The sequence below is a fragment of the Canis lupus genome, chromosome 22, assembly GCF_003254725.2.
Source record: "Canis lupus dingo isolate Sandy chromosome 22, ASM325472v2, whole genome shotgun sequence".
Classification (NCBI taxonomy): Eukaryota; Metazoa; Chordata; class Mammalia; order Carnivora; family Canidae; genus Canis; species Canis lupus.
The window spans coordinates 50,699,671-50,725,467 of NC_064264.1; the positions used below are offsets into that span (position 1 = coordinate 50,699,671).

General features: G+C 43.1%; 1 protein-coding gene and 1 long non-coding RNA gene across 14 annotated transcripts in view; one reads left to right on the forward strand and one right to left on the reverse strand.

The window, feature by feature from the left end:
* Nucleotides 1-1,715, reverse strand: part of TMTC4 (transmembrane O-mannosyltransferase targeting cadherins 4) — a 64,526-nt gene extending 62,811 nt beyond the window's left edge. For 3 of the 7 annotated variants that reach the window (XM_035704511.2, XM_025441371.3, XM_025441369.3), the window contains exon 1: nt 1,554-1,714. In XM_035704511.2, the coding sequence (XP_035560404.1) occupies nt 1,554-1,646 (93 nt within the window). In that variant the 5' untranslated portion in view covers nt 1,647-1,714. Of the gene's footprint in view, nt 1-1,357; nt 1,470-1,553 lie in introns of those variants that run through there. The other 4 variants (XM_025441372.3, XM_025441373.3, XM_025441368.3 and 1 more) reach the window with 3 other exon arrangements.
* On the forward strand, nt 652-24,986 carry LOC112656152 (uncharacterized). Of its 7 annotated transcripts, none has more exons than XR_007404863.1 (6): nt 1,885-4,153; nt 6,684-6,735; nt 12,521-12,601; nt 18,686-18,804; nt 21,200-21,859; nt 24,351-24,986. It is a non-coding gene; the product is annotated as an uncharacterized LOC112656152 (long non-coding RNA). The 7 variants fall into 7 exon arrangements; XR_007404864.1 differs by having other exon boundaries at nt 21,200-21,424; nt 21,703-24,986; XR_007404862.1 differs by having other exon boundaries at nt 1,882-4,153; nt 21,200-24,986.
* The last annotated feature ends 811 nt before the right edge of the window (nt 24,987-25,797 follow it).

The following is a 25,797-nucleotide window of genomic DNA, read 5'->3' on the forward strand; positions in this document are numbered from 1 at the left end:
CGGGCGACCTTTCTACCTCATCAGTAACAATCCATCCGTGCCAAGCTGCCCTCTACCAGGCTGAGATGAGACAGTGCTTCTGGAAATCAGATTAAGGAACACCATCATTTCTGACCCAGCATCTGAAGACTTGAGCTGGCCGCTGCTCTCTTGGGGCCCTCAAGGTATGGGAGCTGGTCATCTCCACCGCCCTCCCCCACGCAGAACTGGGAAAACAAATGCTACTCATTGTATCTTCCTCCTGTGATAGCCTTTCTTCTTTTTAAATTCAGGAACAGGCGGGAGCCACGCCTGCCTAGAGCAAGAATGACTGCGTGTGGTTCGACATCCACAGTTACACTGTCCCAGAAAGTTTCCAGCTTGCTAGCTTGTAGCCATTTTCCCAGCTAAGTCAGCGCGCATCACTTTACCCCACGTCCATCTGGGGTGTGCCAGGCACGGCCAGGCCCGGCGGGAGAGGGGACCGAGAGGGACCCAGCCAGTCGTTATGGTAATTGTTCCTCCAGGAATTCTGCGCGTCCATCTGCTCTTCTAGAGATAACAGTGTGGGATGATGACTCACAACGCGCTGGCTTGATCTTTTTTCTAACTCCTCCCTTCTTTTGTGTGGGGTTGGAAAAAAAAAAAAGAAAGAAAGAAAAACACACACACACACAGAGCCCACAGTCAAAACACCAACAAGCCCAAAGCCCCGCGGAGCTCGCAGGAGGTGAGGCGGCGGCTGCGCCACCTGCTCGGCTTCCCCAAACTCCAAACGCGCGCAGGGAAGTGGCAGCTCGGTGGCCCCGGGCACCCCGGCCGGTGGCACGCGGCTCTCCCGCCGCTCCGCTCGGCCGCCGGCGCGGGGTTGCTGGCACTCGCGGCACTGCGGGGAGCCGCCTTTACCCCAGGGCGGGCGGCCAGGAGGCCCGGCTGTGCCCAGCCATCCCGGCGCCGCGGCCAGCTGGCGGCCAGGCGCGGGGCCCCGCGGCCAGGTGGCCGCTTCGGGGACGCGCTGCAGGCGCCTGGCGCGCCCGGGGCGACGGGGCGACGGGGCGCCGCGCCGTTGGAGCAGGCGGGGGTGGCAGCGGAGACCACGGCCCGGGGCGAGGGCAGGCGGGGCGCGCACCCTCCACGCCGCGCCCACTGCCCCGCGGGCAGCTCACACCCGGGCGCGCCGCGTCCCCCGTGACCCCGGCCCCGGCCGCGGCCCCGGTCCTGGAGCCAACTCCCAGCAGCACGGCCGCCGGGCCCGGGCCGGCCCGCGGGGCTCGGAGCGCGGCGACAGCGGGCACCCCGCGTCCACTCCGCGCCCAACTCCGCTCGCCTCGCGGCACGCTCGGCCGCTCGGCCCTGCAGGGGCCGCCCCGCGCGTTACCTGCAAGGAGCCCGAGCGGCGGCCGCATCTCCCTCCCGGGCGCGGAAACTCCGGCCGCTCTCGGCGCCCGCCCGCAGCCGGGCAGGGGAGGGGCCGCCCGCGCCGCGCCCCCGCCCCCGCCCCCGCCGCGCCCCCCCCCCCCCGCGCCGCGCGCCGCCCGCACCGCCCGCGGCTCCCCACGCGCGCGGGCGCTCACTCTCACACTCCCGCCTCGGCCCGCCCTCTCCCCGCGCCCATTGGCTGCGCCGGCCGTCACTTTCACGCCGCAGCCCGCTCCTCTGCAGCTCATTGGCGGCCGCGCCGGGGATGTCGGACCGCCGGGCGCTAGGCGGCGGCGAGAGAGGCGCAGGGCCAGGCGGCGGCGGCGGCGGCGGCGGCGGGAGCGCAGGAAGCGGAGCTCCCGGCGCGGAGGCCCGGCGAGGCCCGGCGGGAAGAGGCGGCCCCTGCTGGCCCCGGGGGCGGGCTCAGGCCGCGGAGCCCCGCCCCGCCCCGCCCCCCCCCGTGCGCGCGGACCTGCCCGCGCTCGGCCTGCGCCCTGCGCCCCTGCGCCGTGGGTGGCGCTCCGCGGGGACCGCCGCGGCCCTGCAGGGAAACGAGCTGGGAGAGGACCGTCGGGACCCTTCCTGCCGGGGAGGAGTTGGTGTAAATCGGTGTGTCTCCGCGTTCGGCCTTCCCGACTTCCTCCTGTCTGGCAGGAGTTGTTTCAGGTCTGTGGGTCCCCGCTCGGTGCCTCTCGGAGCAGAACTGAAGGCTGCGTTCCGCCATCCAAGGCCCTGCCGGCCGCCTGCTGCTTTCCATGGATCCTCTTCCTCGGCTCGGGTCTTCGTCCTCCTGCTGATGCACGAGCCCCATCCCCGCCGTGGCTCCTCACCCGGCTGCAGCCGACATTCCGGCGTCCAGTCACCAGTAGTCACTTTGTCCTAAACTTTTACTCCCGACCGGGTTGCCAGGCCACCCGCCAGGAACTCCCATCTCAGCAGATTGCTTTGCTGCCTCAACAGAAAGAGGGGAGCCTTTTCCACTTTCCACCGCCAAACGTACAAACCTTAAAACGCGGATTCCACCCTTCATTCCCCCGCTTCCAACACCCCCCTCCCCCCCAGTATGACACAGTCCCATCCAGCCTGAGATCAATCCCTCCCTCCTGACTGGATCCCTGTCATCAGCGTTTAATCAGTCCCAAGCCTTCCTCTGCCCCTCACCCTACCCTTCCAGCTGCCACCCTGTTCCCTCTCCTCCTCTCCATAACTGAAGTTAAAAGAGCTGCCGGTCCCCATGCCCCCCGCCCTTTCTAGTCTTTCAGCTCCGAGAGCCACTTCTTGGTTTCCACATTCCACTGAAACTGCCTTTTTCCTATAGTCACCCACAATCACTAAATCCAAGGGACACTCTCTTGTCTCATTTTACTTGATCTCTCAGCAGTATTCTTCCTCAAACACACTTCTTTTGGTGATAGTGGTGTGCTGCTCCCTTGTTTTCCCCAGTCTCCTTACTTTGCTCATCTGCTGCTTGATGACCTCCAAAGGACATGTTGTTAAGGTCTCAGCCTTTTCATGCTACAGTTTTTCCCTGTATGATTTAATCCACTGCCAACATTTCAATCAATATATCCCAGATTGATACAGCTCCAGTCCTTACTTATCTGAGCTTCAAACCCATTTATCTAGCTTCCACCTGGCTGTGTCACTGGCACCGAGGATGGAAGACATCCCAAATGGAATGCATGCTCTCACTGCTTTCTCCTCCTCAGGTCTCCCTGTAATAAGTGATGTAATTGTAATACTACCACCTGCCCAGTATTTCCCAAACCCTTGGCATCTAACAAATCACCAAGGTTTTACTTGCTAAATGTCTATCAAATCTGTCCACTTCTTTCCATTTCCACTGCCAAAAGGAAATAGCATGCTGCTGTGCTTGGGTCTTCCTAACCTACCTTCAGTGATGTCACATCGGCAGATTGCAGTCGGCCATGGTGACGGTATCTACACCATAGAAATTGGCAAACGCTATGAATCAGAGCTTAGTTTGTTGTTTTGCTGATTGTCTCTAGACTGTAAGAAAGTGATGGGAAAAAAATGTTAATAATGCAGATTAAACTTTAAAATGTGCTGTGCTTAGTATTGAAGCTAAAAGATTGTAGTTTAATGGGTTTATTTATACAGGGTAAAAAAACAGCTTAGCAGATCACATATCAGATTTAGTGATAATAACTTAATTGAGAAAAAGAGCAGATTGAGATACAATCCTTTTGTGAAATCGCAGTTGAATTACAAGCATCGGTTGGATACAGATACAAGCCTTCAGCAAAAAATCAACAAACATGTTCTGTAGAATGCCCCAGTGATGCTGCATGACCTGGCCCCTTGCCTACTGCTCCCAAATTGTCTCATGTGCCTGTCGCCTGTTTCCTGAATTCAGCTCCATTGAGCTTTTATAGTCCTACAGTGTGCTATGTTCCTTTCCATCGTGGGCTGGTCACACACTCTGCAGCACTCTCTCCTGCTCTCCTTGACATTCAGCTAACTAATTCATCCTTCAGGTCACTGCTCAAATGTCAATTTCTCAGAAAAGCCTTCCCTGAATTATCTCCCCAAACACCCTTAAGTCCCTCTGTATGTGCTCTCGTTGTTCTCTCTCTCTCTCTCTCTCTCTCTTTATTTTAAGATTTTATTTATTTATTCATGAGAGACACACAGAGAGAGGCAGAGCCATAGACAGAGGGAGAAGCAGGCTCCCTGCCGGAAGCCTGATGTGGAACTTGATCTCAGGACCCCAGGACCATGACCTGAGCCAAAGGTAAATGCTTGACCACTTAGCCACCCAGGTGCCCCTGTGCTCTCATCGTTCTTATCACAAGTATAACTATCCATGTGATTCTTGTACAAAATCTAGCTCCATCATTAGACTGTGAATTCCATGGAGGTAAGGGACATGGCTGTCTTAAATACTGTACCACTGCAGGTGCTGTGCCTCCCACAGAGCAGGCACTCGACAATGTCTCTCCAAAAGGAGTACATTTCTGAAAGTCATACTGCATTGTTATTGGCGATGCTAGAGTTAGAATTGGAATCTCCTGACTTAATCCAATGGAATTCTATTCCATAAATTGCTGAGCCAGCCGTGATTAAAGTGTTATCATATTATGTGCCAAGGATGGGGGCAGGCTCTGTGAATATTAAAGTGAACAAAGTGCTGATTCCGCCTTTCACAGTCCTGTGGTTTATTAAGAAGTATAAAATGCAGGGGCAGGATGAGCACTGGGTGTTATTCTGTATGTTGGCAAATTGAACACCAATAAAAAATAAATTTATTATAAATAAATAAATAAATAAATAAATAAATAAATAAATAAATAAAATAAAAAATGCAGGGGCACCTGGGTGGCACAGTCAGTTAAGTGGCCAATGGGCCAAATCTTGATTTCAGGTCAGGTCCTGATCTCAGGGTCCTGGGATTAAATCTGAGTCAGACTCCATGCTCACTGGGGAGTCTGCTTGAGGATTCCCTCTCTCCCTCTCCCTGTCTCTCTAGCCCTCTCCCACTCACACACACTCTTTCTCTAAATAAATCTTTAAAAAAAAAAAAGGTATGAGATGCAGAGAATACCTCTATACACTGACCCTCACCCTTTGACCACAGCCTCTTGGGTCACTGTCACACATAGAAAGCAGGTTGGTTGAGTGCTTAGTGTGTGCCAGGCGTGCTTCTAAACCGTGTTTGCATATGCTATTTTTAAAGATCCTCACAGAAACTCTAACAAGTGAATATCATTATCCTTAGCCTATGGATGAGGAAAAAGAAGCATAGAGGTCCAGAGGCAAATAGCCAGTCCATTTTTCTTTTTCTTTCTTTCTTTCTCTTTCTTTCTTTCTTTCTTTCTTTCTTTCTTTCTTTCTTTCTTTCTTTCTTTCTTTCTTTCTTTCTTTCTTTCTTTCTTTCTTTCTTTCTTTCTTTCTTTCTTTCTTTCTTTCTTTCTTTCTTTCTTTTCTTTCTTTTAGCCAGTGCATTTCTTTCTTCTTTTTCTTCTTCTTCTTTTTTTTTTATTAGTTTCAGAGGTAGAATTTAGTGCTTTGTCAGTTGCAAATAGTACCCAGTACTCATTACTATCAAGGGCCCTCCTTGATGCCCATCCCCCAGCTACCCCATCCTCTACCCCCTTCCTCTTCAGCAGCCCCCAGTTTGTATCCTAGAGTTCAGCATCTCTTATGCTCACCTCCCTCTCAATTTTCATCTTATTTTATTTTTCCTTCCCTTCCCCTATGTTCATCTGTTTTGTTTCTTAAGTTCCGCATATGAGTGAAATCATGTGGTATTTGTTTTACTCGAACTGACTCATTTCGCTTAGCATTATCCCTTCTAGTTCCATCCATGTTGTTGCAAATTTAGCCAGAGCATTTCTTAGTGGAGCCAAGACTGAGTGTACGACTGCGGGATGTAGCTGGAGATTTAAAGAACTATTGACACTCAACCACTAATACCTAATGAGGTTGATATTCAGGGCAGGAAAGAACTAGAACTGAGAAGATGGTTAAGTATTGTCTTCCTTTCCCCTCCACCCCCATACATTTTCCCTTTTTCTTTTTTTAGTAGCAGGTGTCAAAAGTTGTTAGAGGGAGGTGGACCATTTGAGCCTTTTGGAGGGCAACTACGTAATTTTTTTTAAAGATTTATTTATTTGTTTGTTTATTTATTTATTTATTTATTTATTTATTTATTTATTCAGAGAGAGCGAGAGACACAGGCAGAGGGAGAAGCAGGCTCCATGCAGGGAGCCCGACATGGGACTCGATCCCGGGTCTCCAGGATTACACCCTGGGGCTGCAGGCGGCGCTGAACCGCTGTGCCACCGGGGCTGCCCAACTACATAATTTTTTGAGGACAGGTGTTATGGGGCACCTTGCCCAGCTGCCACACTTTTGCCTCTCATTGGTATACCCTGAATGCTGGTGCTGCTGTTCAGTGCACCTGTGTTCCTTGATAGCACTTCTAACTGGGGTGGGTGGCAAGCAAGAAGGGAACCTTAGAGTCCCCTTACGTTTATGCTCTTGCCAGAGTCAAGGTGGACAGAGGTTGTTTGCTCCAGGGTTGGCTTAGTCATCAAGGACCCAAGTTCTTTCCATCTCCTTGTTCTGCCATCCATGTTGGGGTGGCATTTCAGTTCCCTTCGTGGTATAAAATGGCCCTCCCAGTTCCTGGTGTCTTATTTGAAAAAGGCAAAATCTAAAAGCAGGAAGGAACCTTCTCCAATGACGTCTGACTGTTAGGAGGGTAGAAATCTTTCCTAGAAACTGTCTACCTGAGATCCTGGCCATATGTTCACCCACAGATCATCTACCAGCAATGGAAGAGAACCACAATAGACTGATCAGGACTTAACGGTAACGCAGTCTTGTTTCCCTAAATCACAGAGGGGTGGGAGAAGTTGGTGGGCTGGCAACTTGGGGAGTTTCTGTTGGGAGGAATGGATGTTGGATAGGTAACCATTAGCATGTTTTACCAGGTGGCATTTGGAAGGGGATAGAGCATCAAGGGAGAATTTTACTATTAACACATGAAAGAGTTGAATTTGTATGTTGAGAAGTAAAAACCAGGGAGAGGAGAGGTTGAAGAGAAAGGAGGGGGGTAAAATGATATGGACTATGGTCTCTGAGGAACTAAGAAGAAAATCTAATCCAGGGTACAGGTTGGAATAGATACCTTTCTCCTCTTAAGCTAAGGAATATTTAATGATGCTAAATAAGATAAACCTCCCATTCAGTGTTATCTAATTTGGGGGAAACAATTTGTTTATCTGCCGTCAACAAATTGGTTATCTACCCTTAAATTAACACCTTGGGGCACCTGGGTGGTTCAGTGGTTGAGCATCTGCCTTTGGCTCAGGTTTTGATCCTGGGGTCCTGGGATTGAGTCCTGCATCACAGGCTCCCTGCATGGAGCTTGCTTCTCCCTCTGCCTATGTCTCTGCCTCTCTCTTTGCATGAATAAATATATAAAAAAATATATAAATAAATATTGAATGAATAAATATATAAAATCTTAAAAAATGAATAAATATATAAAATATTTAAAATGAATAAATATATAAAAATATAAAATACTGAATAAATATATAAAATATATTGAATAAGTGTGAATAAATATATAAAATCTCATGAATAAATATAAAAAATAAATAAATATGAATAAAATCTCATGAATAAATATATAAAATCTTAAAAAAAATTAACCACCTCCTTTCTTTCATTTCTTCTAAATTTTTCTCTTTTCAAGAAGCCCATGATCATCTCTGTTTTTAGAATTCCCAAATTTCACAAGAGTTGGTAAGAACTTTTGTAGGTCAATCAATATTTGAGAAGTGTAGATATTTTTTTGGTATAAACACTAAAAATGCTCTGGAGAGAAATGCTAAGTGGTTTTATTTGCTTCATTTTAAAGCATCATATTTTACATAGTATTTCCATACATTTTCATTTTTAATGTGCATTTTCAACACTAGGTGTGTAATAATACATTAAGCAAACAAGTTTGTCTAGCCAATATAGTTATATTTGAATCTAAACTTTAAGCCCTATAAGTGGCTGGTGAAAGAGTATTATGCCAGAAGAGGGAACGAAAGTGTGCTTTCTCTCTGTGCCATACTGTCCTAAGCACATTAGGTGTATTAATTCATTAGGGCCAGACAACACCTTATTAGGTAGATCTAATATTGTCCCCTATTTTATAGATGTAGACACTGAGGCACAGAGAAGTAACAGCTGTATGGGGTAGAGCTAGGATTTAGGGCCAGGCAGTCTGGCCAGGCAAGGATCATGATTTAACCAGTTCTGTCTTCCACTCCTACATGGCCTGGGGTGCACATCAACCAAGAATTGTACAAATTCCTTGTCAAAACTTGCATCATTATCTCTTCAGCATTTCTTCTATTCTTTTCTTTAAAGATTTTAAAAGTTTATTTATCTGAGAGAGAAAGAGAGAGAGAGCACATGAGCGGGGAGAGGGACAAAGGGAGAGAGAGAAGCAGACCCCCTGCTGATCAGGGAGCCCAATGCAGGGCTCGGATCCCAGAACCCCAAGATCATGACCTAGGTTGAAGACAGAGGCTTAACGGGCTGAGCCATCTAGGTGCCCCCCTCCTTTCTTCTTCTCAATATTCCTTTGCCTGACCTTTAATATTCCTCTGCTCAGCAGCTTATTTTCTTTTCCTTCTCCCTGTCTTCTTATCTCCAGCTGTCTTACTGTAAATCTCTATTTAAAATAAATATTACAAACATGGAATAATCAGCAATAGTAATGGTTAATCTTCACTGATAGCTTAGTATGCTTCAGGCATATGCATATGATACATGTGTTCATAGATGATTTTATATGAATCCGATAACCCTTGCAGTGTGCTAATTTTCCCCTTTTCACAGATGGGGAAATCAGTCTTAGAGATGCTAAGTAGCTTGTTCAAGGTCATGAAGAAAGCCAAGGGCAGGGCTGGGATTTGCTCTGGGCAACATGGCACCAGATCCCATTTTTTGAATCATTATACAGGATTGCCTCCTGTTTGATTACTGTTTCTTCAAAGTTTTGCTTTTCTCCTCCAAAATACTAGACTCTTTCCCATATGCTCCCATATCTTTGGATTGCCAAATTCTTGCTCTTAAGCTCAAGTTTTATGGTGTTTGTGCAGACCACCACCCTCCTGTCTACATTTTTAGTAATGGATTACATGTCCATGATTGTAATTCATTTTTTATGAATTACATTTATATTGTTGTAGCTCTCATGGAATTTGGAGGGCACTCTAGTACCTTCTGACCATTTGAGGATTTTCCCTTGGCTTTTTGGTTCATATGTTTTTCTACTTTTGTCTAGGATATCCATCACACCTTGACCTTCCAGAGACTTTCCACTTACTTTCAGAACCTAGTTCAAGGGGCACTTTCTTTGGAAGTCAGCCTTTCTCAACCCCCCAGGTAGAATTAATCATGTCCTCTCTTGGCTCTTCCTTGGATCCCATAAAGCTGTGAGACTCTTTCCAACCTATTAACTGTTCTTGTAGAGATTTGTTTAAAAATGTAGTTATCTCCACAATTCAGATGGTGTGATTCCCTTTCTATGGCTTCAGGGCCCAACATGATAGAAGCTCAAAAATTGTGTTTGTTGGGGGATCCCTGGGTGGCTCAACGGTTTAGCGCCTGCCTTTGGCCCAGGGCGTGATCCTGGAGTCCCGGGATCGAGTTCTGTATCGGGCTCCCAGCATGGAGCCTGCTTCTCCCTCTGCCTGTGTCTTTGCCGCCCCCTACCCGCCCCGCCCCCCGTCTATCATGAATAAATAAATAAAATCTTTTTAAAAAATGTGTTTGTTAAATTTAACTTCCAAATTCAACTAGGAATACTCTAGTGTGCATTGGACTCTAATCTATGGAATCTAATCTAATCTCAGTTTAGCCAGGGAAGAAAATACCAGTAGGGATATGATCTCAAATATCCCAAGGACTGTTACTCAGTTAAACACAATTAAAACTAATGGGTAAGAGTTGGAAAGAGACTGTATCTCAGTTTGAGAAATAACTTTCTAATAATAAATATCTAACAACAAACTGGCTACCTTAAAAATAATCTTGAGTTCCCCATTAAGCAACATCTCTAAGCATAGGCGGAACAAACCTATGGCATATGTACAGAGAAGGGAATTCTTTCCTACCTTTAGAAGGACACTGAATCAGATGACCTCAAAAGGACATCTTGATCTTAATGATTCTGGTGCTGTTAAGGTATAATTTTCAAAAAAGTTGAAAACATGCCTCCCATACATGTATAGAATAAAAAAGTGTTGAAGATTTCATCCAGCTTTCTAATGAGAGAACTAGAGAGGTGGTAAAACCAGTTCAATAAAAATTAGAGGAATAGATATGTTGGCAAATTGAATTTTAAATAAAAAATTTACAAAAAGTAAATAAGGCAAATGCACTGCAAGAAACAGTTTGGAGAATAAATGTAAATGTAGCAAACACTTGCAATGTAGGTATAACCATAGAAATGGTGAAATGAGTATTTTTTAAAAAAGAATTAGAGTAATAGGAGCTACTTATTCTGATATAACTGCCGAGTGTGAAATAAAACTGGTTAATGTCTACAGGGAATACAATTGATACCTTTAAGATTATCCTTTTTACTAGATGGAAATTATTTGCATCTCTCCTGGATAAGGCTTAAAGTTAATAGTAACCACACAGAGACAGAACTCTTATTAATATTAAGTAGAAAAAGCAGATAAAGTGACAATCCCCCCAAATTTAATAATACTTGGATGAGCCTGCTAAACAATGCCTCAGTGTGTTAAGCTTCCCAGAGCTGCTGTAACAAATCACCACAAATTGGGGAGCTCAAAACAACAGAAATGTAATTCTCTCACTATTTAAGAGATCAGACATCTGAGATCAAATTGTCCTGAGTGCTGGTTCCATCTGGAAGCTCTGAGAGAGAATCTGTCTTATGTTTCTCTCTTAGCTTCTCATGGTTGCTGGCAATCCTTGGGGTTCCTTAGCCTGGAGACACATTGCTCTAATCTCTGCCTCTGCCATCACATGGCATTTCTTCCCTGTGTGTCTGACCATTTTTCTATCTTTCTTTTCTTCCAAGGACACCAGTTATATTGGATTTAGGGCACACCCTACCCTGGTATGACATCATCTTAACTAATTACATCTGCAAAAAGCCCTCTTTCCAAATAAGGTCACACTTTGAGGTTCTGGGAAGGACATGAATTTGCTGTGTGTATATATGTGTGTGTGTGGTGTGTAATCAACCTAAGTGAGTAATGGGACATGCCACCTACTCTTTTTTTTTTTTTTTTTTGACCTTATTTCCAAGTTTTAAAGACTTTTTCTGAATAGCAGCAGTCACTTGCCGGTCTTTCCACTGATGTCTAATACATTTCAACCATAGTCATCCAGCTGGGGCTAGCTCTATATGCATTGACATGATACAAAAGAAAGATACTAAGTATGTGTCTAAAAAAAGTAAGGTCTAGATCACATAGGGATGCTTGAATATAATCATACAAAAGGCTTTAATACTTCTAGTGCAGGTCTCAGGTCACTTGGTTACCATTTTGGGAGAAGTCATTGTCATGAGCTGTTTGGGTATGTAATGTGTCCCTGGAATTATTAAGGCTGATTCAGGAGAGTAGGTCTTGACACAAATTAAGAACAGAGGAGAAAATTTTAAGTTATACAGGCAGCTTTCCTGCCCTCTTGTTTGTTTAAATGAAACCTTCTTAATATGATATCCAGTTAGCCAGGATTTAGGATTTTATAACAGAGGAGCGATCTGCACTTAGCCAGGTTAGCCTTTATAACAAGTGTCTTTAGAGTTAATTTTTGGGGTTGCTGGAGAAAAGAGTCACCTCAAGGGCCCCTCAGTCATACAAATGTAATTTGACTAGGGATTCATTACTCTGGTCTTTTTGCTGGACTTTGTACCAAAACCCCTGGCTGGTGGAGACAGTTACTGAATTCGCAGGTGGGTAGATTTGGGAGGAAGGGGAGTGAGGCTCATCTATCCTTTCACTCCTGAGATTCCATGTTCTTAAGGCTTTTTCTGATGAATCAAGATGGCTTTGACCCAGATGAAGTCAGTTGCTGGAAAAGGTCACCTAGGACTCAAATCTATCCATTCACTTACCTACCCACCTAGCTACCTAGCTATCTACCTATCTAATCTATCTATTTGGGTGGGGATGTATCTGGACTGGTGAACTAGGCTCAGCACAAGCCTTAAATATTCGTGGTCTTCCTAAATCTGTTCTAGCAGAGTATCATGCTGGAAAAAATAGCCAACCATGTGGTTGAAGTAAAGGTAATATAACTGTAAGATCCAGGTGCAGGATACAACTGTGTCTGAAACCAAGAAGCCATAACTGCCAACTGGGCATCTGTCAGGCATAGTGGCGGCCCCAGAGAGATGGTGCTGAGCTTGATCTGCAAAACTCAGATTTTCCTCTGCCTGGGACTAGGGGATAGGCAACTGAACTTTGAATTCTTGGCACTGAGATGGCAGGTATAAGGAAGCTTTCCGGGAGAAGATAATGAAATTTCTGATAAATAGGGCAGGTAAATGTTCAAGAAAGAAATTAGAAAATTAAAAGCAATAATTACCTTGGTTTTCTCCCAGGTTGATAAGATGGCTCAACTAGTTACAAGAAATTCAATAATATTTTGCCTGATTTTCTTCTTGCTGCAAGTTACCCCCCAAGTAAGTGAATCTTTCCTTTTTCTCTTTCATATGAAAACTCTGGGTTTCTAACTAGAAATGTGTTGTTTTATTTCTGGAAGAACATTCCAGAGAAGTGGGTAGAATGATGTCATTCAAAACAGATGATGACATTCTGTTTGTTTGCTTATGGCATTTGCAAAAAAGTATGCTTTGTATTCTTTATGGTATTTGCTTTATAAAATGCTGTCATGTCTCCCAAGTAGTTGTTATACAAAAGGCCTAGGTATAATCTTGAACTGTTGCAAATGCTGTTATTGTTTTCTGTAGCTCTTTTCAAAGTTAGCTTTATATTTTAAAATAAGTATACAGTGAGTATACTGTGGGATGCTCAGTAAGCTGTGTGTCAGCTGAGTAGGTTAAGTGTCTGCCTTTAGCTGAAGTCGTGATTCTAGAGTCTAGGGACTGAGCCCCACATCAGGCTCCCTGCTCAGTGGGGAGTCTGCTTCTCACTCTACCACTCTCCCCTGCTCCTCCCCCTGCCCCACTCGTGCTGTCTCTTGCTCACTCTCAAATAGATAAAAATATTTTTAAAATAAAATGAAAATCTTATTAAAATGTTACTTATTATAAAATATTTAGGTATCCATCTTCATAAATGTGGATCTAGAAATCACTTATAATGATTGGGGGTTATCACATTGTCTGTACCATAATTAGTTCTCTATTGAAGGTCATTTAGGTTGCTTCTGATTGTCCATCATTATAAACAATGCTAAACATCTTCGTGCCTACATTTTTGACATTGTTGGTAATTATCATCTTAAGGTGGGGGCACCTGGGTGGCTCAGTCAATTGGGCATCTGCCTCTTGGTTTTGGTGCAGGTCATGATCTCATGGGACATGAGACTGAGCCCTGTATTTGACTCTGTGCTCAGTGGCAAGTCTACTTGAAGAGTCTCTCTGTCTGCCCTTTCCCACACTCTCTCTCTTCCTCTCTCTCTCTCTCAAATAAATAAATCTTTTTTTTTTAAAGATAAAGCAGAAAATCTTCAAAAAATTATCATCTTAAGGTAAACTCCTAGAAATGAGATTGCTAGTAATAATATGCAAACATTTTTGTAAAAACATTTCTGAAGAGGTTATACCCATTCATGTTTATTTTATTATATATTTTTTTCCTATTCATGTTTAGTGCAACAGTTCATGAAAGCCAATTTCTCAGTACCTTGCCCAAACAGGTTTTGTCAATATATTTAATCTTTGCCCACCTGAGAGACAAAGTTTTCCTTTGTTTCAAAAATATTACAAATAAAATATTAAAACATTTAAAATTCATGTATTTTCTATACCACCTTGGTGTCTAATTCTACTCTATAAGATTCTCTATTTTGGAACACCTGGGTGGCTCAGTGGTTGAGCTTCTGCCTTTGGCTCAGGGAATAATTCCAGGGTTCTGGGGTCTGAGTCCTGCATTGGGCTCCCTGCAAGGAGCCTGCTTCTCCCTCTGCCTGTGTCTCTACCTCTCTTTGTGTCTCTCATAAATAAATAAATAAAATCTAAAAAAAGATTCCCTATTTTAAATATTTCTACTTTTATCATTCATAATGATTATTTCTGTAACTTAATACTGTTGTATTTCTATGTATTTATCAATGTAAGAGAACATATTGATTTCCTTTAAATTATCAAGGACGTGTTCTCATGGTCCTTTCTACTTTTCTGCATCCATATCTTTGCTGTATCTATTTTATCCTGCATTAATCTAGAGGTAAAAGTCAATATTTGTTTGGATTTTCAAAAAAAAAAAAAAAACCCCAAACCAAAATCCATGTATACAAAGCTTTTATAAACAATATACATTCCCCAGAGAGATTGGAGATAAGTTTAAATTGAAGCAAAACAAACAATTTTAATGAGCATAGAAGACATTCCCATTTTTAAAAGCTCCATTAGCTGTCTGTAGTTAATTAAAGATGGCAACCAGTTGTTGGTCATTTTTACCACTAGAAGATGGACTTCATTTCCCATGCCTTTGAATCTGGGCCACCCTGGTGACCACTTAACCAATAGAATGCAGTAGAAATGAACCATTGTCAGTTTGAGGACTGGTAGTCTCTGCTTCCTCTCTCTTAGAATGCTTATCCTCAAAACTTGGCCTACCATGATGTGAGATGCTCTGCACAACATGTGCCCACCTGAGCTCCCAGCCAACTGCCGGACACCCACATCATGCCAGCCCTGTGAGTGAGCCATCTTCTGGTGGCTCCAGGTGTTCCTTAGTTTGTGGCAGCTTCCCTCCAGCCTCTGTCTCTGACCTCAGATGGCTGTCTTCCCCCTGTGTCTGTACCTGAATGTTCTTTTTCTCATGAGAACACCAGTCATGTTGGATTAAAGCCCAGTCTGTTCTAATATGGCCTCTTCTTAACTTGATTAATTCTGCAAAGACCCTATCTCCCCAAAGGTCATATTCACAGGTATGGGAATATAACTCCAACCTGTTTTTTGGCAAAGAACACAATTCTATTAACTCTTCTCCCTTTTCTCCACACATCTGTACTCTCCATTCTCATCCACCTCCACCCCAGACCAGCCTCCTCTTCATTTCCAGTGTAAACCAAACCCTATGTCTCTCCTGGTGGTGATGTTGCCTCCATTGGAGGTGGTTCAGAGGCCCAGAGGTGAATAAAGAAGAGAAATGACAATGTCTTAGCAATTGCTTTCTCTCTCCCCCTCTCTCAATATCCTGCCATCTTGAACATACCACCCATTGGTAAACAACCTGGAAGGAAAGAGCCGAGAAAAAAGAAGGGAGATAAGGACGAAGAAATTCTCTAGATAATTATAGCAGGCAATTAATCTAATTAAGTGAGTATTATTCAACCACTTTCATAATACCTGCCAGAATGGTGTCAGATTTTGATAAAGTACAGCAGTAGATTTCTAAATAAGTAGGAAAGGATTACAGCTCTTAACTTCAGCAATAAAACTTTTAATAAATCCATCAACTCCAATTACCCATTTTATATTTCCTCCAGTGGGTCCTGCCTTTACTGACAAGTGGGGTTTACAATCGGACAGCATGTCATTGATGTCTGATACTTGAGTGATTTCTTTCTTTTTTTTTTTTTTTTTACTTGAGTGATTTCAATCAAATCAACAAAGCATTGGCTCATGTAAATGCTGATGAATACACTTTATCAAGCTGATCCAGCTTCTGGTATCAAGAAGTCAGCCTCTAGTGCCCACTCCCTTCACTCAATCACATGAGAGTGAGGGCTTGTGGTCAGATCTTAACAGACACAAGTATATTATCTCAATTGTTGATAGTCTGTGTTCCAGTGTCTCTTTCCCAAATAAACAGACAGTTGTAGCCTTCACTCCCCAAACTCTGGCATCCCAGAAATGAAGAAAGCCATATTGTGATGACACATTTCAAACCAACTCCTACAGGCTGTGAGCCAGCTCTGAAACAGGTAAGAAGGGCTGGATTATTAATTTGCTAGGGCTGTCATAACAAAATACCAGACTGTGTAGCTTGGCCAAGCTATGTATTTTCTTACAATTCTGGGGGGTGGAAGTCTGAGATTGATGTGTTAGTTAATTTGGTTTCTTCTGAGACCTCTCTCTTTGGCTTGCAGATGGCCATCTTCTTGCTGGGTCCCTCCTGTGATCTTTTTTCTCTGTGTACCCCTGGTGTCTCTTTTGTGTTCAATGTTCTTTGTCTTATAAGGACACCAATATGATTGGATTAGAGCCCACCCTAAAAGCCTCATTTTAACTTAATCACCTCTTTAGAGATCCTATTTAAAGAACCAAAATTTGGACAAATTGAACACCAATAAAAAATAAATTTATTAAAAAAAAGGAACCAAAATTTGTCACATTATGACATTATGAGTTAGGGCTTCAACATGTGAATTTGGGAGGGACACAATTCAGTCCATAATAGCTGAGCTTGCCAAGTCCTGCTGGTTTTGGAAGCAGTATATGACTCTTAACATGGCTTTATTTCCTTCTCCTGTCTTTACCCTCATCATCCGGTGCACTGTAAATATGAATGTCTTAAAGGTGGTACCTAGGAAGACCCACCCAGGTCATTCTAAGGAACACTGAACTGTGGGTTCTCTGTATCACTGTCAGTTGGTGATAGCTGACTTTACAAAGTCAATGATTATTCTCTAATTTTTTATTTTTATTTTTATTTTTTTTCTCTAATTTTTTAATATTTTGACATGCTATTCAATTAAAAGTCACAGAGAGAGGGCAAGCTGCTGTGGGTGAATTGTGCATAGCTCGTATCCTTTTATTGATGTTGTGACTGATAGAGATGGACCATTACCGAAGCATTTAACAAAGAGTTGTAGTGATTATCAACTATTGTAGTCCAATGCAGGAAGTGCCACAAGTGTGTATTGGATGTGAGAATTTTATGCATCATGCAATTCTTCACAGTAAAACCAAAGAGCATAATTTTTCTAGTCATCCATTCTAACACCAGTGAGATTTTATATATGTATCTATATATACAACATTATATATGTATGTACATATGTATGACTAGGTATATCCTGGTATGTATATATATGTGCATACAGATATGTCAATACACACACATATGTGTGTGTGTGTGCACATTTCATGTATAGTAGAGTATCAGGCACCCTATCTACAGACTTTGGAGGATTTCCTTGGAGTTTCTGATCTTGCGCTCATCTCTAGCTCCATATTTCCAGTATTAATTATCTCCATCTTGAAGTTCTTTGCCTAAGCTCAGCACAGAGAATAGCTCACTTGGCAACTTTCATAAAGGTTGGCTTTCTTCCGTGTTGCTTGGCTGCCTCTCTCACCCTGTCTCCCTTAAACTACTTCCCATGCTTCTGCCCTGTCCTAACATCCACTCCAAAATTTTCTTCCAACTCCCCTGGGTAAGACTAAAAACTTTATGTTACTGAATTATATATAGCAATTTAGCTCTCTATCCTGATCCTAGACTGGGTTCTGGGCCTTCTTTTGAACTGAGAAGAATCATTCCACCCATATTTACTGGACACTTACCAGGAGGCACTATTGTGGGTGTGTGACGGACTCCTAAGGGGTTCTGCTGGTGAGGAGAGCATCCAAGCATCCACCTTTGGAAAGAAGAATGAATTGAAACTTAGATTTTTTTTTTGAGATATCCTTATATTTAGATGAGTGAAATCCTTAGAACTCTCTCCTCTATTTATCGGGAGCATTTTTTTAAAATTCTTGTTGCACTCTTAAAAAATTATTGTGAGCTTCAGAACTTTTCATAAGCTCCAATGGAAATTTACAATAACACCCCGTCTCCCGTTCCAGCCCCTGGCAACCACTATTCTACTTGTTGTCTCTACAAAATTGGCCAATTCTACCCCCCTCAGAAAAGCGGAATCATACATATAGTATTTTCCCTTTTGTGTCTGGCTTATTTTACATTACCATGATATTTTAAAGTTTCATCCATGTGGAAACATGTACCAGAATTTCGTTCCTGTTTCAGGTTAAATAATAATCCATTGCATGGATATCTCACATTTTGTTTATTCATTCATCTGTTTAAAGACATTTGGTGTGTGAGTGTGCATGTGTATGCCAGTGAGGGAAGATGTGTTGACAGTTTTGAGCTGGGCTGTGGAACTGGTCAGGCTCTGGGGAAGTAGAGATGAAAAGCTCTTTCCTAGCTACAGGAGTAAGCTCTTTCCTAGTATGAGGTAGAAGTAAGATACCAGGTAGATGTGATAGGCACTGTTACTACTCCACCCAAACCCTCTAGGTTCCTTTACCTTTTTTCATCTTTCACCCCCCTACACCGACTGTGATATGTTTTGCTTTCAACAGCTCTGCACCTTTGACTCTTGGAGGACTGCCTTTGGACTACTTGGGCCAGTTTCGTCTCCTTGCACAGAGATCCAGAAAAGCCTAGAGTTTACATCTCACCTTCCCTACCCAGCCCCTAGCCAAGGACTTGCTGGTGCAGGAGTAAGAAGGCCAATAACTTTGTTTCTGAGGCTGACTTCAAAGTTGCAGCTTCCCCATGCTGGATCAGGCCTATGTTCCCAACCAGAAATGACACACCTTCTTCGCTTTTTTCCCTCCTGTGTCTAGCTGCCTCCATAAGTCATGCACACTAATCATCATGTCAAGGACCCTGGGGAAGCCCTGCTGAAATCGTAAGAACGTGTGTTGAGAACAGAAATAGCTCACTTTAACTGTGGTGGAGAAAGGTAAGTCGGGGCCAGGTTACGGAGGGCTTTGACAGCCCAGCAAGGCATTAGTACTTTATTCTGGAGGGAGCAGGCCCTCATTAGCAGTTTCTCAATGTGAATTAGCCTCTGTGTGAAGGGGATTGATAAATAAGTTAGAATGTAGGGAATCTGGATGTGGTAAGTCAGCTAGAAGGCTCTTTCAATAACCCCATTACCATGAGCTTAAAATGTTTGTAGGACGCGGCAGCAGGAGGTGAAGGATGGCACACACGTGAGGAGGACTTATAGGCACAGGACGGACTAACACCAAGGCTGAGAGAAAAGGCACCTAAGCTGATGCCTTGTCCTGAGTCTCGGCATGTGGAGACACGGGGACACCATATGCACAGAAAGAAGGAGGATTTAGAAAGAAATGGTGAACCTGGTCTCCACCTGTGTTCTGCCTCACTGAAACCACCCATTTTAACCCAGAATTAATATTTCTTCCCCTTACATGCTTCACAATTTATCTCTCAGGGCTAGACAGTCCCTTCCTAGTCATCATCTTGCATAATTCTTAGATTGCTGTGGCTTAATTGGTATTTGATCATTCTTAGCCTCGGCATTTCAACATCAACAGAGAGTTTACAGCAGGGAGAAAGAGGTCTCCTCATTGCAATGACAGGGAGTTTCACAGAGTGGCGTGTTGTCTCCTCCAACGGGTTCTTGAATGGCATGCATTGCATTTAGATAACACCTAATGCCAACTGAGCAGCCAGCTGGGAGTACTGAGCTGTGAAACTGTTCCATTTAACTGTAGGCCTGAGTTTACTGCACATTTAAAAAATTAACTGTGTCCTTCTTCATGATCCTACAATATACTCATTATTCTGCTGAAGCAGAGTGGGGGTGACCTTACAGGCCAAACGTTCTGAATGATAAAAACATAATACAACCAGAGTATCACTGAAATAATTTTTCTTACAGACACAACACTTAGCTTTATTGTCAGTGTTATCTAAGATTGTATTTGGCTTAAGATAATGAGCCCTTGTACTAAGAACTGAGAAATACTCAGGGGCGCTTCACTTTTAATTTAATCACAAGTTAAATGTACCACCCCAGAGCAGAGTTGTTGTCATTGTTATTAGTATATCTGGGGTTTATTGCTTTCCAAATTTACACGCCCCTCATGTTAGACGATGGTGCTGTGCCTTATCAGCAGCTCTCTGTGGGGATCCTGGGGAAAATTTTTGTATTTAGTAAATGAAGACCAAAACACTGAAGCATGATGCCTAAATTAATTTAATCATTCATGAGTTCCTTTAGACTCACCAATGTTTTTGAACTCCTACTATGTGCTAGGCATAGTGCTAAATACGACACTGGCTCTTGCTGTGCAAAGACTTGCAGGCTAGTCAGATTACTGCCATTGGAAATGGATAATTTCAGTACAATGTGGTGTGATACACAGAGGTCTTACCACACAGCAGAGAGGAAGGGACACTGCTGGAGGTTACAGAAAGCCCATTCCAGTTCTCCATTGCCAGCAGCATGTTTCAAACAGATTGAACACTCCTTACATCTGGCACTTTAAAAAGCGAGGTGACTCCTCCAAAAGTTAAATATGGAATTTTGATCCAGCATTTCCACTCCTAGGTAGATAGGAGAGAGAAAAGAGAAATGAAAACATGTCTACACAGAAATGTGTTGCAACATTATTCACAATAGCTGCAGGGTAGAAACAACTCAGATGTCCATTATTTGAGGAATTGGATTGGCAAAATGTGATCCATGTAAGAGAATATTATTCAACTGTAAAAGATAATGAATTTCTGACACATGCTACAATATGGATGACTCTTGAAAACATGCAAAGTGAAAGAACCCAGTCATTGATAGGACATTCCAGACATTTACATGAAATATCCAGAAGAGATTAATCCAGAGACAGAAAACAGATTTGTGGTTGCCTTGGACAATGAGGATAGGCATGGAGTTTCTTTTAGGGTAATGAAAATTTAAATGTCTTGGAACTAGATAAAGGTGATATTGTACAACCTTGAGTATACCGTAAATGTTACTGAATTGTACACTTTAAAATGGTGAATTTTATTTATGTGAATTTTACCTCAATTAGAGACAGAGAGAGAAGAGAGTCAGAGAGGGGAGACCTAGTTATTTGTGTTCAGACCAAAGCTAAAGGGGCACCAATTAGGCAGGTTGAATTCTCTTACCTGGGAAAGCCACTAATAGGGGAGAAAAGGATCTCTTCATAGTTATCTTTAGTTCACGGCACGTTTTACATCAAAATATACTCAGTCTTTGAAATATAAACAAAGGTATTCTGATTCTTACTGTTCCTTTTGCAAGGGGAGAAATGTGTAACAGGCTGACCTCTTGCTCTCCATTCTTTACCCTTCCTTCAATCTAGAAGAATCTCCTGGTCGAAGGGATTTCAGAGGAAACTTTCCGGAGGAGAAAATTCCTGTCTGCACTGAGCACTGAAGGATGAATTGAAGCCATTTAGAGGATAACTTTGGGAAGGAGTGGAAAGAAGGAAATGCAGTCAGAGGAAACAGCATGAACAAAATAGCATAGCATAAAAAACATGATGCAGTTGGAGGAACTACAAGCAATTCCTGTAGAGGAAAGTGAGGTAGGGACTGGAAGTTGGGGCTGTAGAGGTAGAAAGAGAAGGCCTTTTGTGTGATGCTAAGTACTCTGGAGGCAGTAGTATTCTGGAAACGGCTTGCCTGTGCACAAGCTCATTGTGCAAATCCCCCCAAATTGGAGTTCATTGGCCAAAGCGAGTGCTCCTTGAATGTGAAATCTGTGTCTTTGCACAAGAACTCATGTTTGGTTTAATGCTTTCTTGTCGCTTGACAGTCTAAATAATTTTTTGACAATCAACCTTACATATTCATTTTGTGGCAGGCCCATAAATTATGTAGCTGGTCCTGCGTGGCAGAGTTTACACTGAAGAAATCGGCAGATGCTACATATCAGGGCTTTGTCCTGTAAGAGAACCGGTTACCAAACAAAGCTCACCACACCATTGTCTGGAGGCAAACCAAAAAGTATAGTTTCCAAGGTATGACTAGGTGGGAAGCAGGATGTTAAGGGGCTTAATGTCTAATGAGCTCCTGGTTTAGGAGATGATATGCACGTAATGTAAGTTGTGTATGTCTTTATTGCATCAAAGCAGTAGGTAGTGCCTGCCCATTCTGCCTTAGTTACTTTGCTAAGTACTAGGAATGAAAACCAAATAGAACTCAGTCTTGGGGAAAGAAGGTCAGGGAAGACTAGCCACTTATGTGAATCATGAAGTAGAATGAGATTCTGGTGCAAAAGCAAGTGAGCAAGAGAATTTGGGTCCTTTTAGAGACTGGCACTTAGTCCCATGTGGCTGAAGTTGTCTGCTTCTAGAGAGATAGAGTGGAGATTGAAGAAGTGTCAGATGGCTCTTAGATCACTAAAATCATGGTCACAATTTTGACTTATATGGCAAGTGGTAGGGAATCCATCATAGGATATAAGCAGAGTAGTGATGTGCCTAGATGTTCAGTGTGGAAAAATCCTCTTTGCCAGTGTAGGGCATTGACTGGAGTCAGGACACTAGGCAAGATGCATTTATAGCTGTCCAGGATGGGGGTAAGGGGTGTCTGCTGTACCAAGGTGGTGGCAATGGGAAGAAAGAGAAAAGAGGTGTTTGAAATATTTAGGTAATAATGGCAGTGTGATGCCTCAGTGTGGGTAATGAGGGAGGGGTGAGAAGCTAGAATTACACCCAGGTTTCTGGCATGAATATCTATGTGGAAAAGAAAAAGAAAACAATTTTAAAAAATCATGAAAGCATCTCTTCGATCCCCTAAACCACCGATCTTATTTTTCTTAGAGAGGGTTATGTTAGTCCCATACAGGCAATCAAAATATAGCTGTAAAAATGTATAGTTCAATGAAAACATGCTCCAGAAAGAAATCATACAAGGAAACAGCGGTTCAATACAAATGCATCTTGTTTTTAAGCCAACTTGGGAAAGGTAGATAGAGTTCAGTTTCATAACAATAAAACACTGATTCATGAGCCCAGTGAGATGGTATTTTGCCTCTCATTGGTGACCTGTCATCTTAATTTCAACCGAATCCAGGCAAGGGGAGATATACAAAGATGATGAGAGGACAGATATATCATTGAGGTCAAATCAGCCACAAGTGGAGTCTGGAGAATTGTTAGCAGAGGGAGCTTGCTTCAAATGTCTTGCTTCAAATGCTGGACGGTATAGTATTGTGCATTTAGAATTTTGTGCTAAAGGGAAAAATAAAGCCAATGATCATAATAGGGAAAATGAAATATAGTCAACTTACTTCCCAAAACATATGTGAGATGGATTCAGTTTTATTCTCAAAATAATTATCTTAGACTCTGGGTCTTGGAAACACAAACACAAGGAGTTGATCTCTGTTCTCAAGGAGCTTATAATCATGAACATAAATAGGCAACTATAATAGATGAGAGACTGAATATAAAATGGACAATGGCCAGACCTATAATAAAAGAAAATTAAACTATAAAAATAAAATTCTGACCTCAAATCTGCAGCAGCCAGCTCAGGAAAAACAATCCACTATCTACAGTAAGCAGCTCGGAAGACCAGACTACTATCTATAGGTTAGACTCGTAGGAAGTCAGACCACTATTTCTGGCAACCAGCCCAGGAAGCCATACAATAACTTCTATAATGATTGGCCCCAAGTGGCCAGGATTTGATTAATATCTTACAGTTCCCCCCCCCCAAAAAAATCTTACAGTTCCCTAATTCTCTTTTTGTCTCTGCTTCCACCTTGGCACCAACCACAGTAAGCCAAATATGTGCCCCAAACCAATTGCTCAGGATTCCCTCCTCCCTGTTGACCTAGCTCCAGCTTCTCCAGGCCAATCAGGGCACCCCTGGAGCCTTCTCTTCTTCTATTATAAAGCACTTCCACTCTGCTGTCTCCTTGCAGTCTCTGAAATACAAGTGGTGGTCCACTCCCTTGTCATGGCAAGCTCTAAATAAGTAGCCTTTGCCCACTCTTAGTTGGGTGGTCTTCATTTATGGACACATAGAGAAGGCAGAAGGAAGTAAGTGCTAAAGATACCTCAAAAACTGCACACTGTGTGGGAATAAAGGAAAGACCCATTCATTCTATCAGGGAAGGTTGGGAGTGCAAACTTGCAGCAACTAGCTGAAAAACACCTATGGTACTCTCCTAAATAATTTCTTTTTAAAATTTTTGTACACTAGTGGTAAAATAACTTGTAGACTTTTGACAGAAGGAGAGATGCTGTTTTACCTTCAAGGGGAAAGAACAGTTTGGGCAGATATAGCTTAGATCTCCCCTCTTAGCTTACGAATTGAAGAAAAACTTGAACCACCGAAACTGGAAGGGGCTCATCCAGACTTCAGGCATTCTCTGTCAAACATGAGCATAAACTGTTTTGAGTATAAAGGCTGCATATTTCATTATTATTGGCTAAGCAGCATTTTGAGATATTTGTATTTCAGTCCAGTTTTCTCCCTTCCTCTCACTTATTTAAACAGATAGTAGACCATGATGTTCCTTGTTCAGAGAAGGTTTGCAGCTGACTGATTTGTTTCCAAGCCCAGCCCATTGAAGAGATAAGACTGTGGGTCCCTGATCAGGAAGCCCCAGTAAGACTCTTCTGCTTGGAGATCTGCTTGGAGGAATGAGAGGTGTGATGGAGCTTTCCCCGCTCCATCTGGGCCACTCTCCATCACAGATTAGAAAGAATTTAGATCAAAGGAGAGGGAAGTCTCAGGGTCTTGGAGGAAAGTGTCTTGGTTATGTCTTCCCAGAAGTCCTTGGACCCAGCTAGGCTCCCACATGTGGATGGCAACAGCAGAGCCTCAGTAAGCCTCCTCGGCCATGCAAGGAGAAATGACAACCTGATAACCCTTGTCCAGGGGACTCATCACAGAACTGTGACAAACCTCCATGCGAGCACCCCAGGGAACCATCGGGAAACCCTGAAAGTGATCAAGGTTCCATTTTCTACCAGACTGGCATTATTGGAATTGAATCAGAAATCAGACTGATTGATGTAAATAAAGAGATGGGGGCTTTTTGCACCTGAGTTTCTGGATTGTGAATTGTGGATACTTATATGAAATTAACACCAAGAAAAGGACCACAGAATAAATACTTAAATTATCTCACATTGTGTGTCTTCGAGGTCACAGGGTGGACTGTGTGTATGGAAACATTCAAGACTTGGGGGGATGGAAGACCAAGTTGGAGAGATAGATCAGTTATCTAGCCACCCCTGGTTAGTGTCAAGGAGCATGTTTGTTTACATTTGTGTGCAGATTCCCTTCCCTTCTTATTACAGATTTTGTGGCTGTTCTTTGTGTCAGGATTTTGTTTGTGAATCAGGTAAGAAGTTAGACTCCCTTAGGGAAATGCACTGAGTAGGAGTTGAAAGCAGGGTAGAAATGATAAGGAAGTTGGGAAATACTGAATCTCTATTGTATAAATTCTTGGTGTGTTTATATTATCTGGGTTTAGAGAGAAGAGAGCTCGAACATATTTTTTTAGGGGAGAAATGTTTCAAAACAAGCAACATTTAGAACATATCGCCTACATCGTTAGATTACAAAATGTGGTTTCATTAGAAATATTCACTAGATTTCCAACAAAAAAATGAACTGGTCCTAATTTATGCTTTATACAGGCAATCCATGACTTTATTGGATTATTGTTCTGTTTTTCTGCTGCTAGCCCTAGTGAGGAAAGTCTCTTTGGTGGCCATAGTGGGGAGAAAATGGAGGCTGATTCTGGGAGTACTGGTAGTGGTACTGGATCCTGGGGACATGGCATGTTGGAGGCCAGTTCACCACGATAAAAGATTTTTGGAGGTGTCAGGCAGTTCCTGGAGTGCTGTACAATTGTAGTACAACACCAACCTGTGGTCAAGCTCCTGGGGAGGTCGGGGGGGGGGGGGGCGAGAGGAGGACCAGTTTCTCAGAT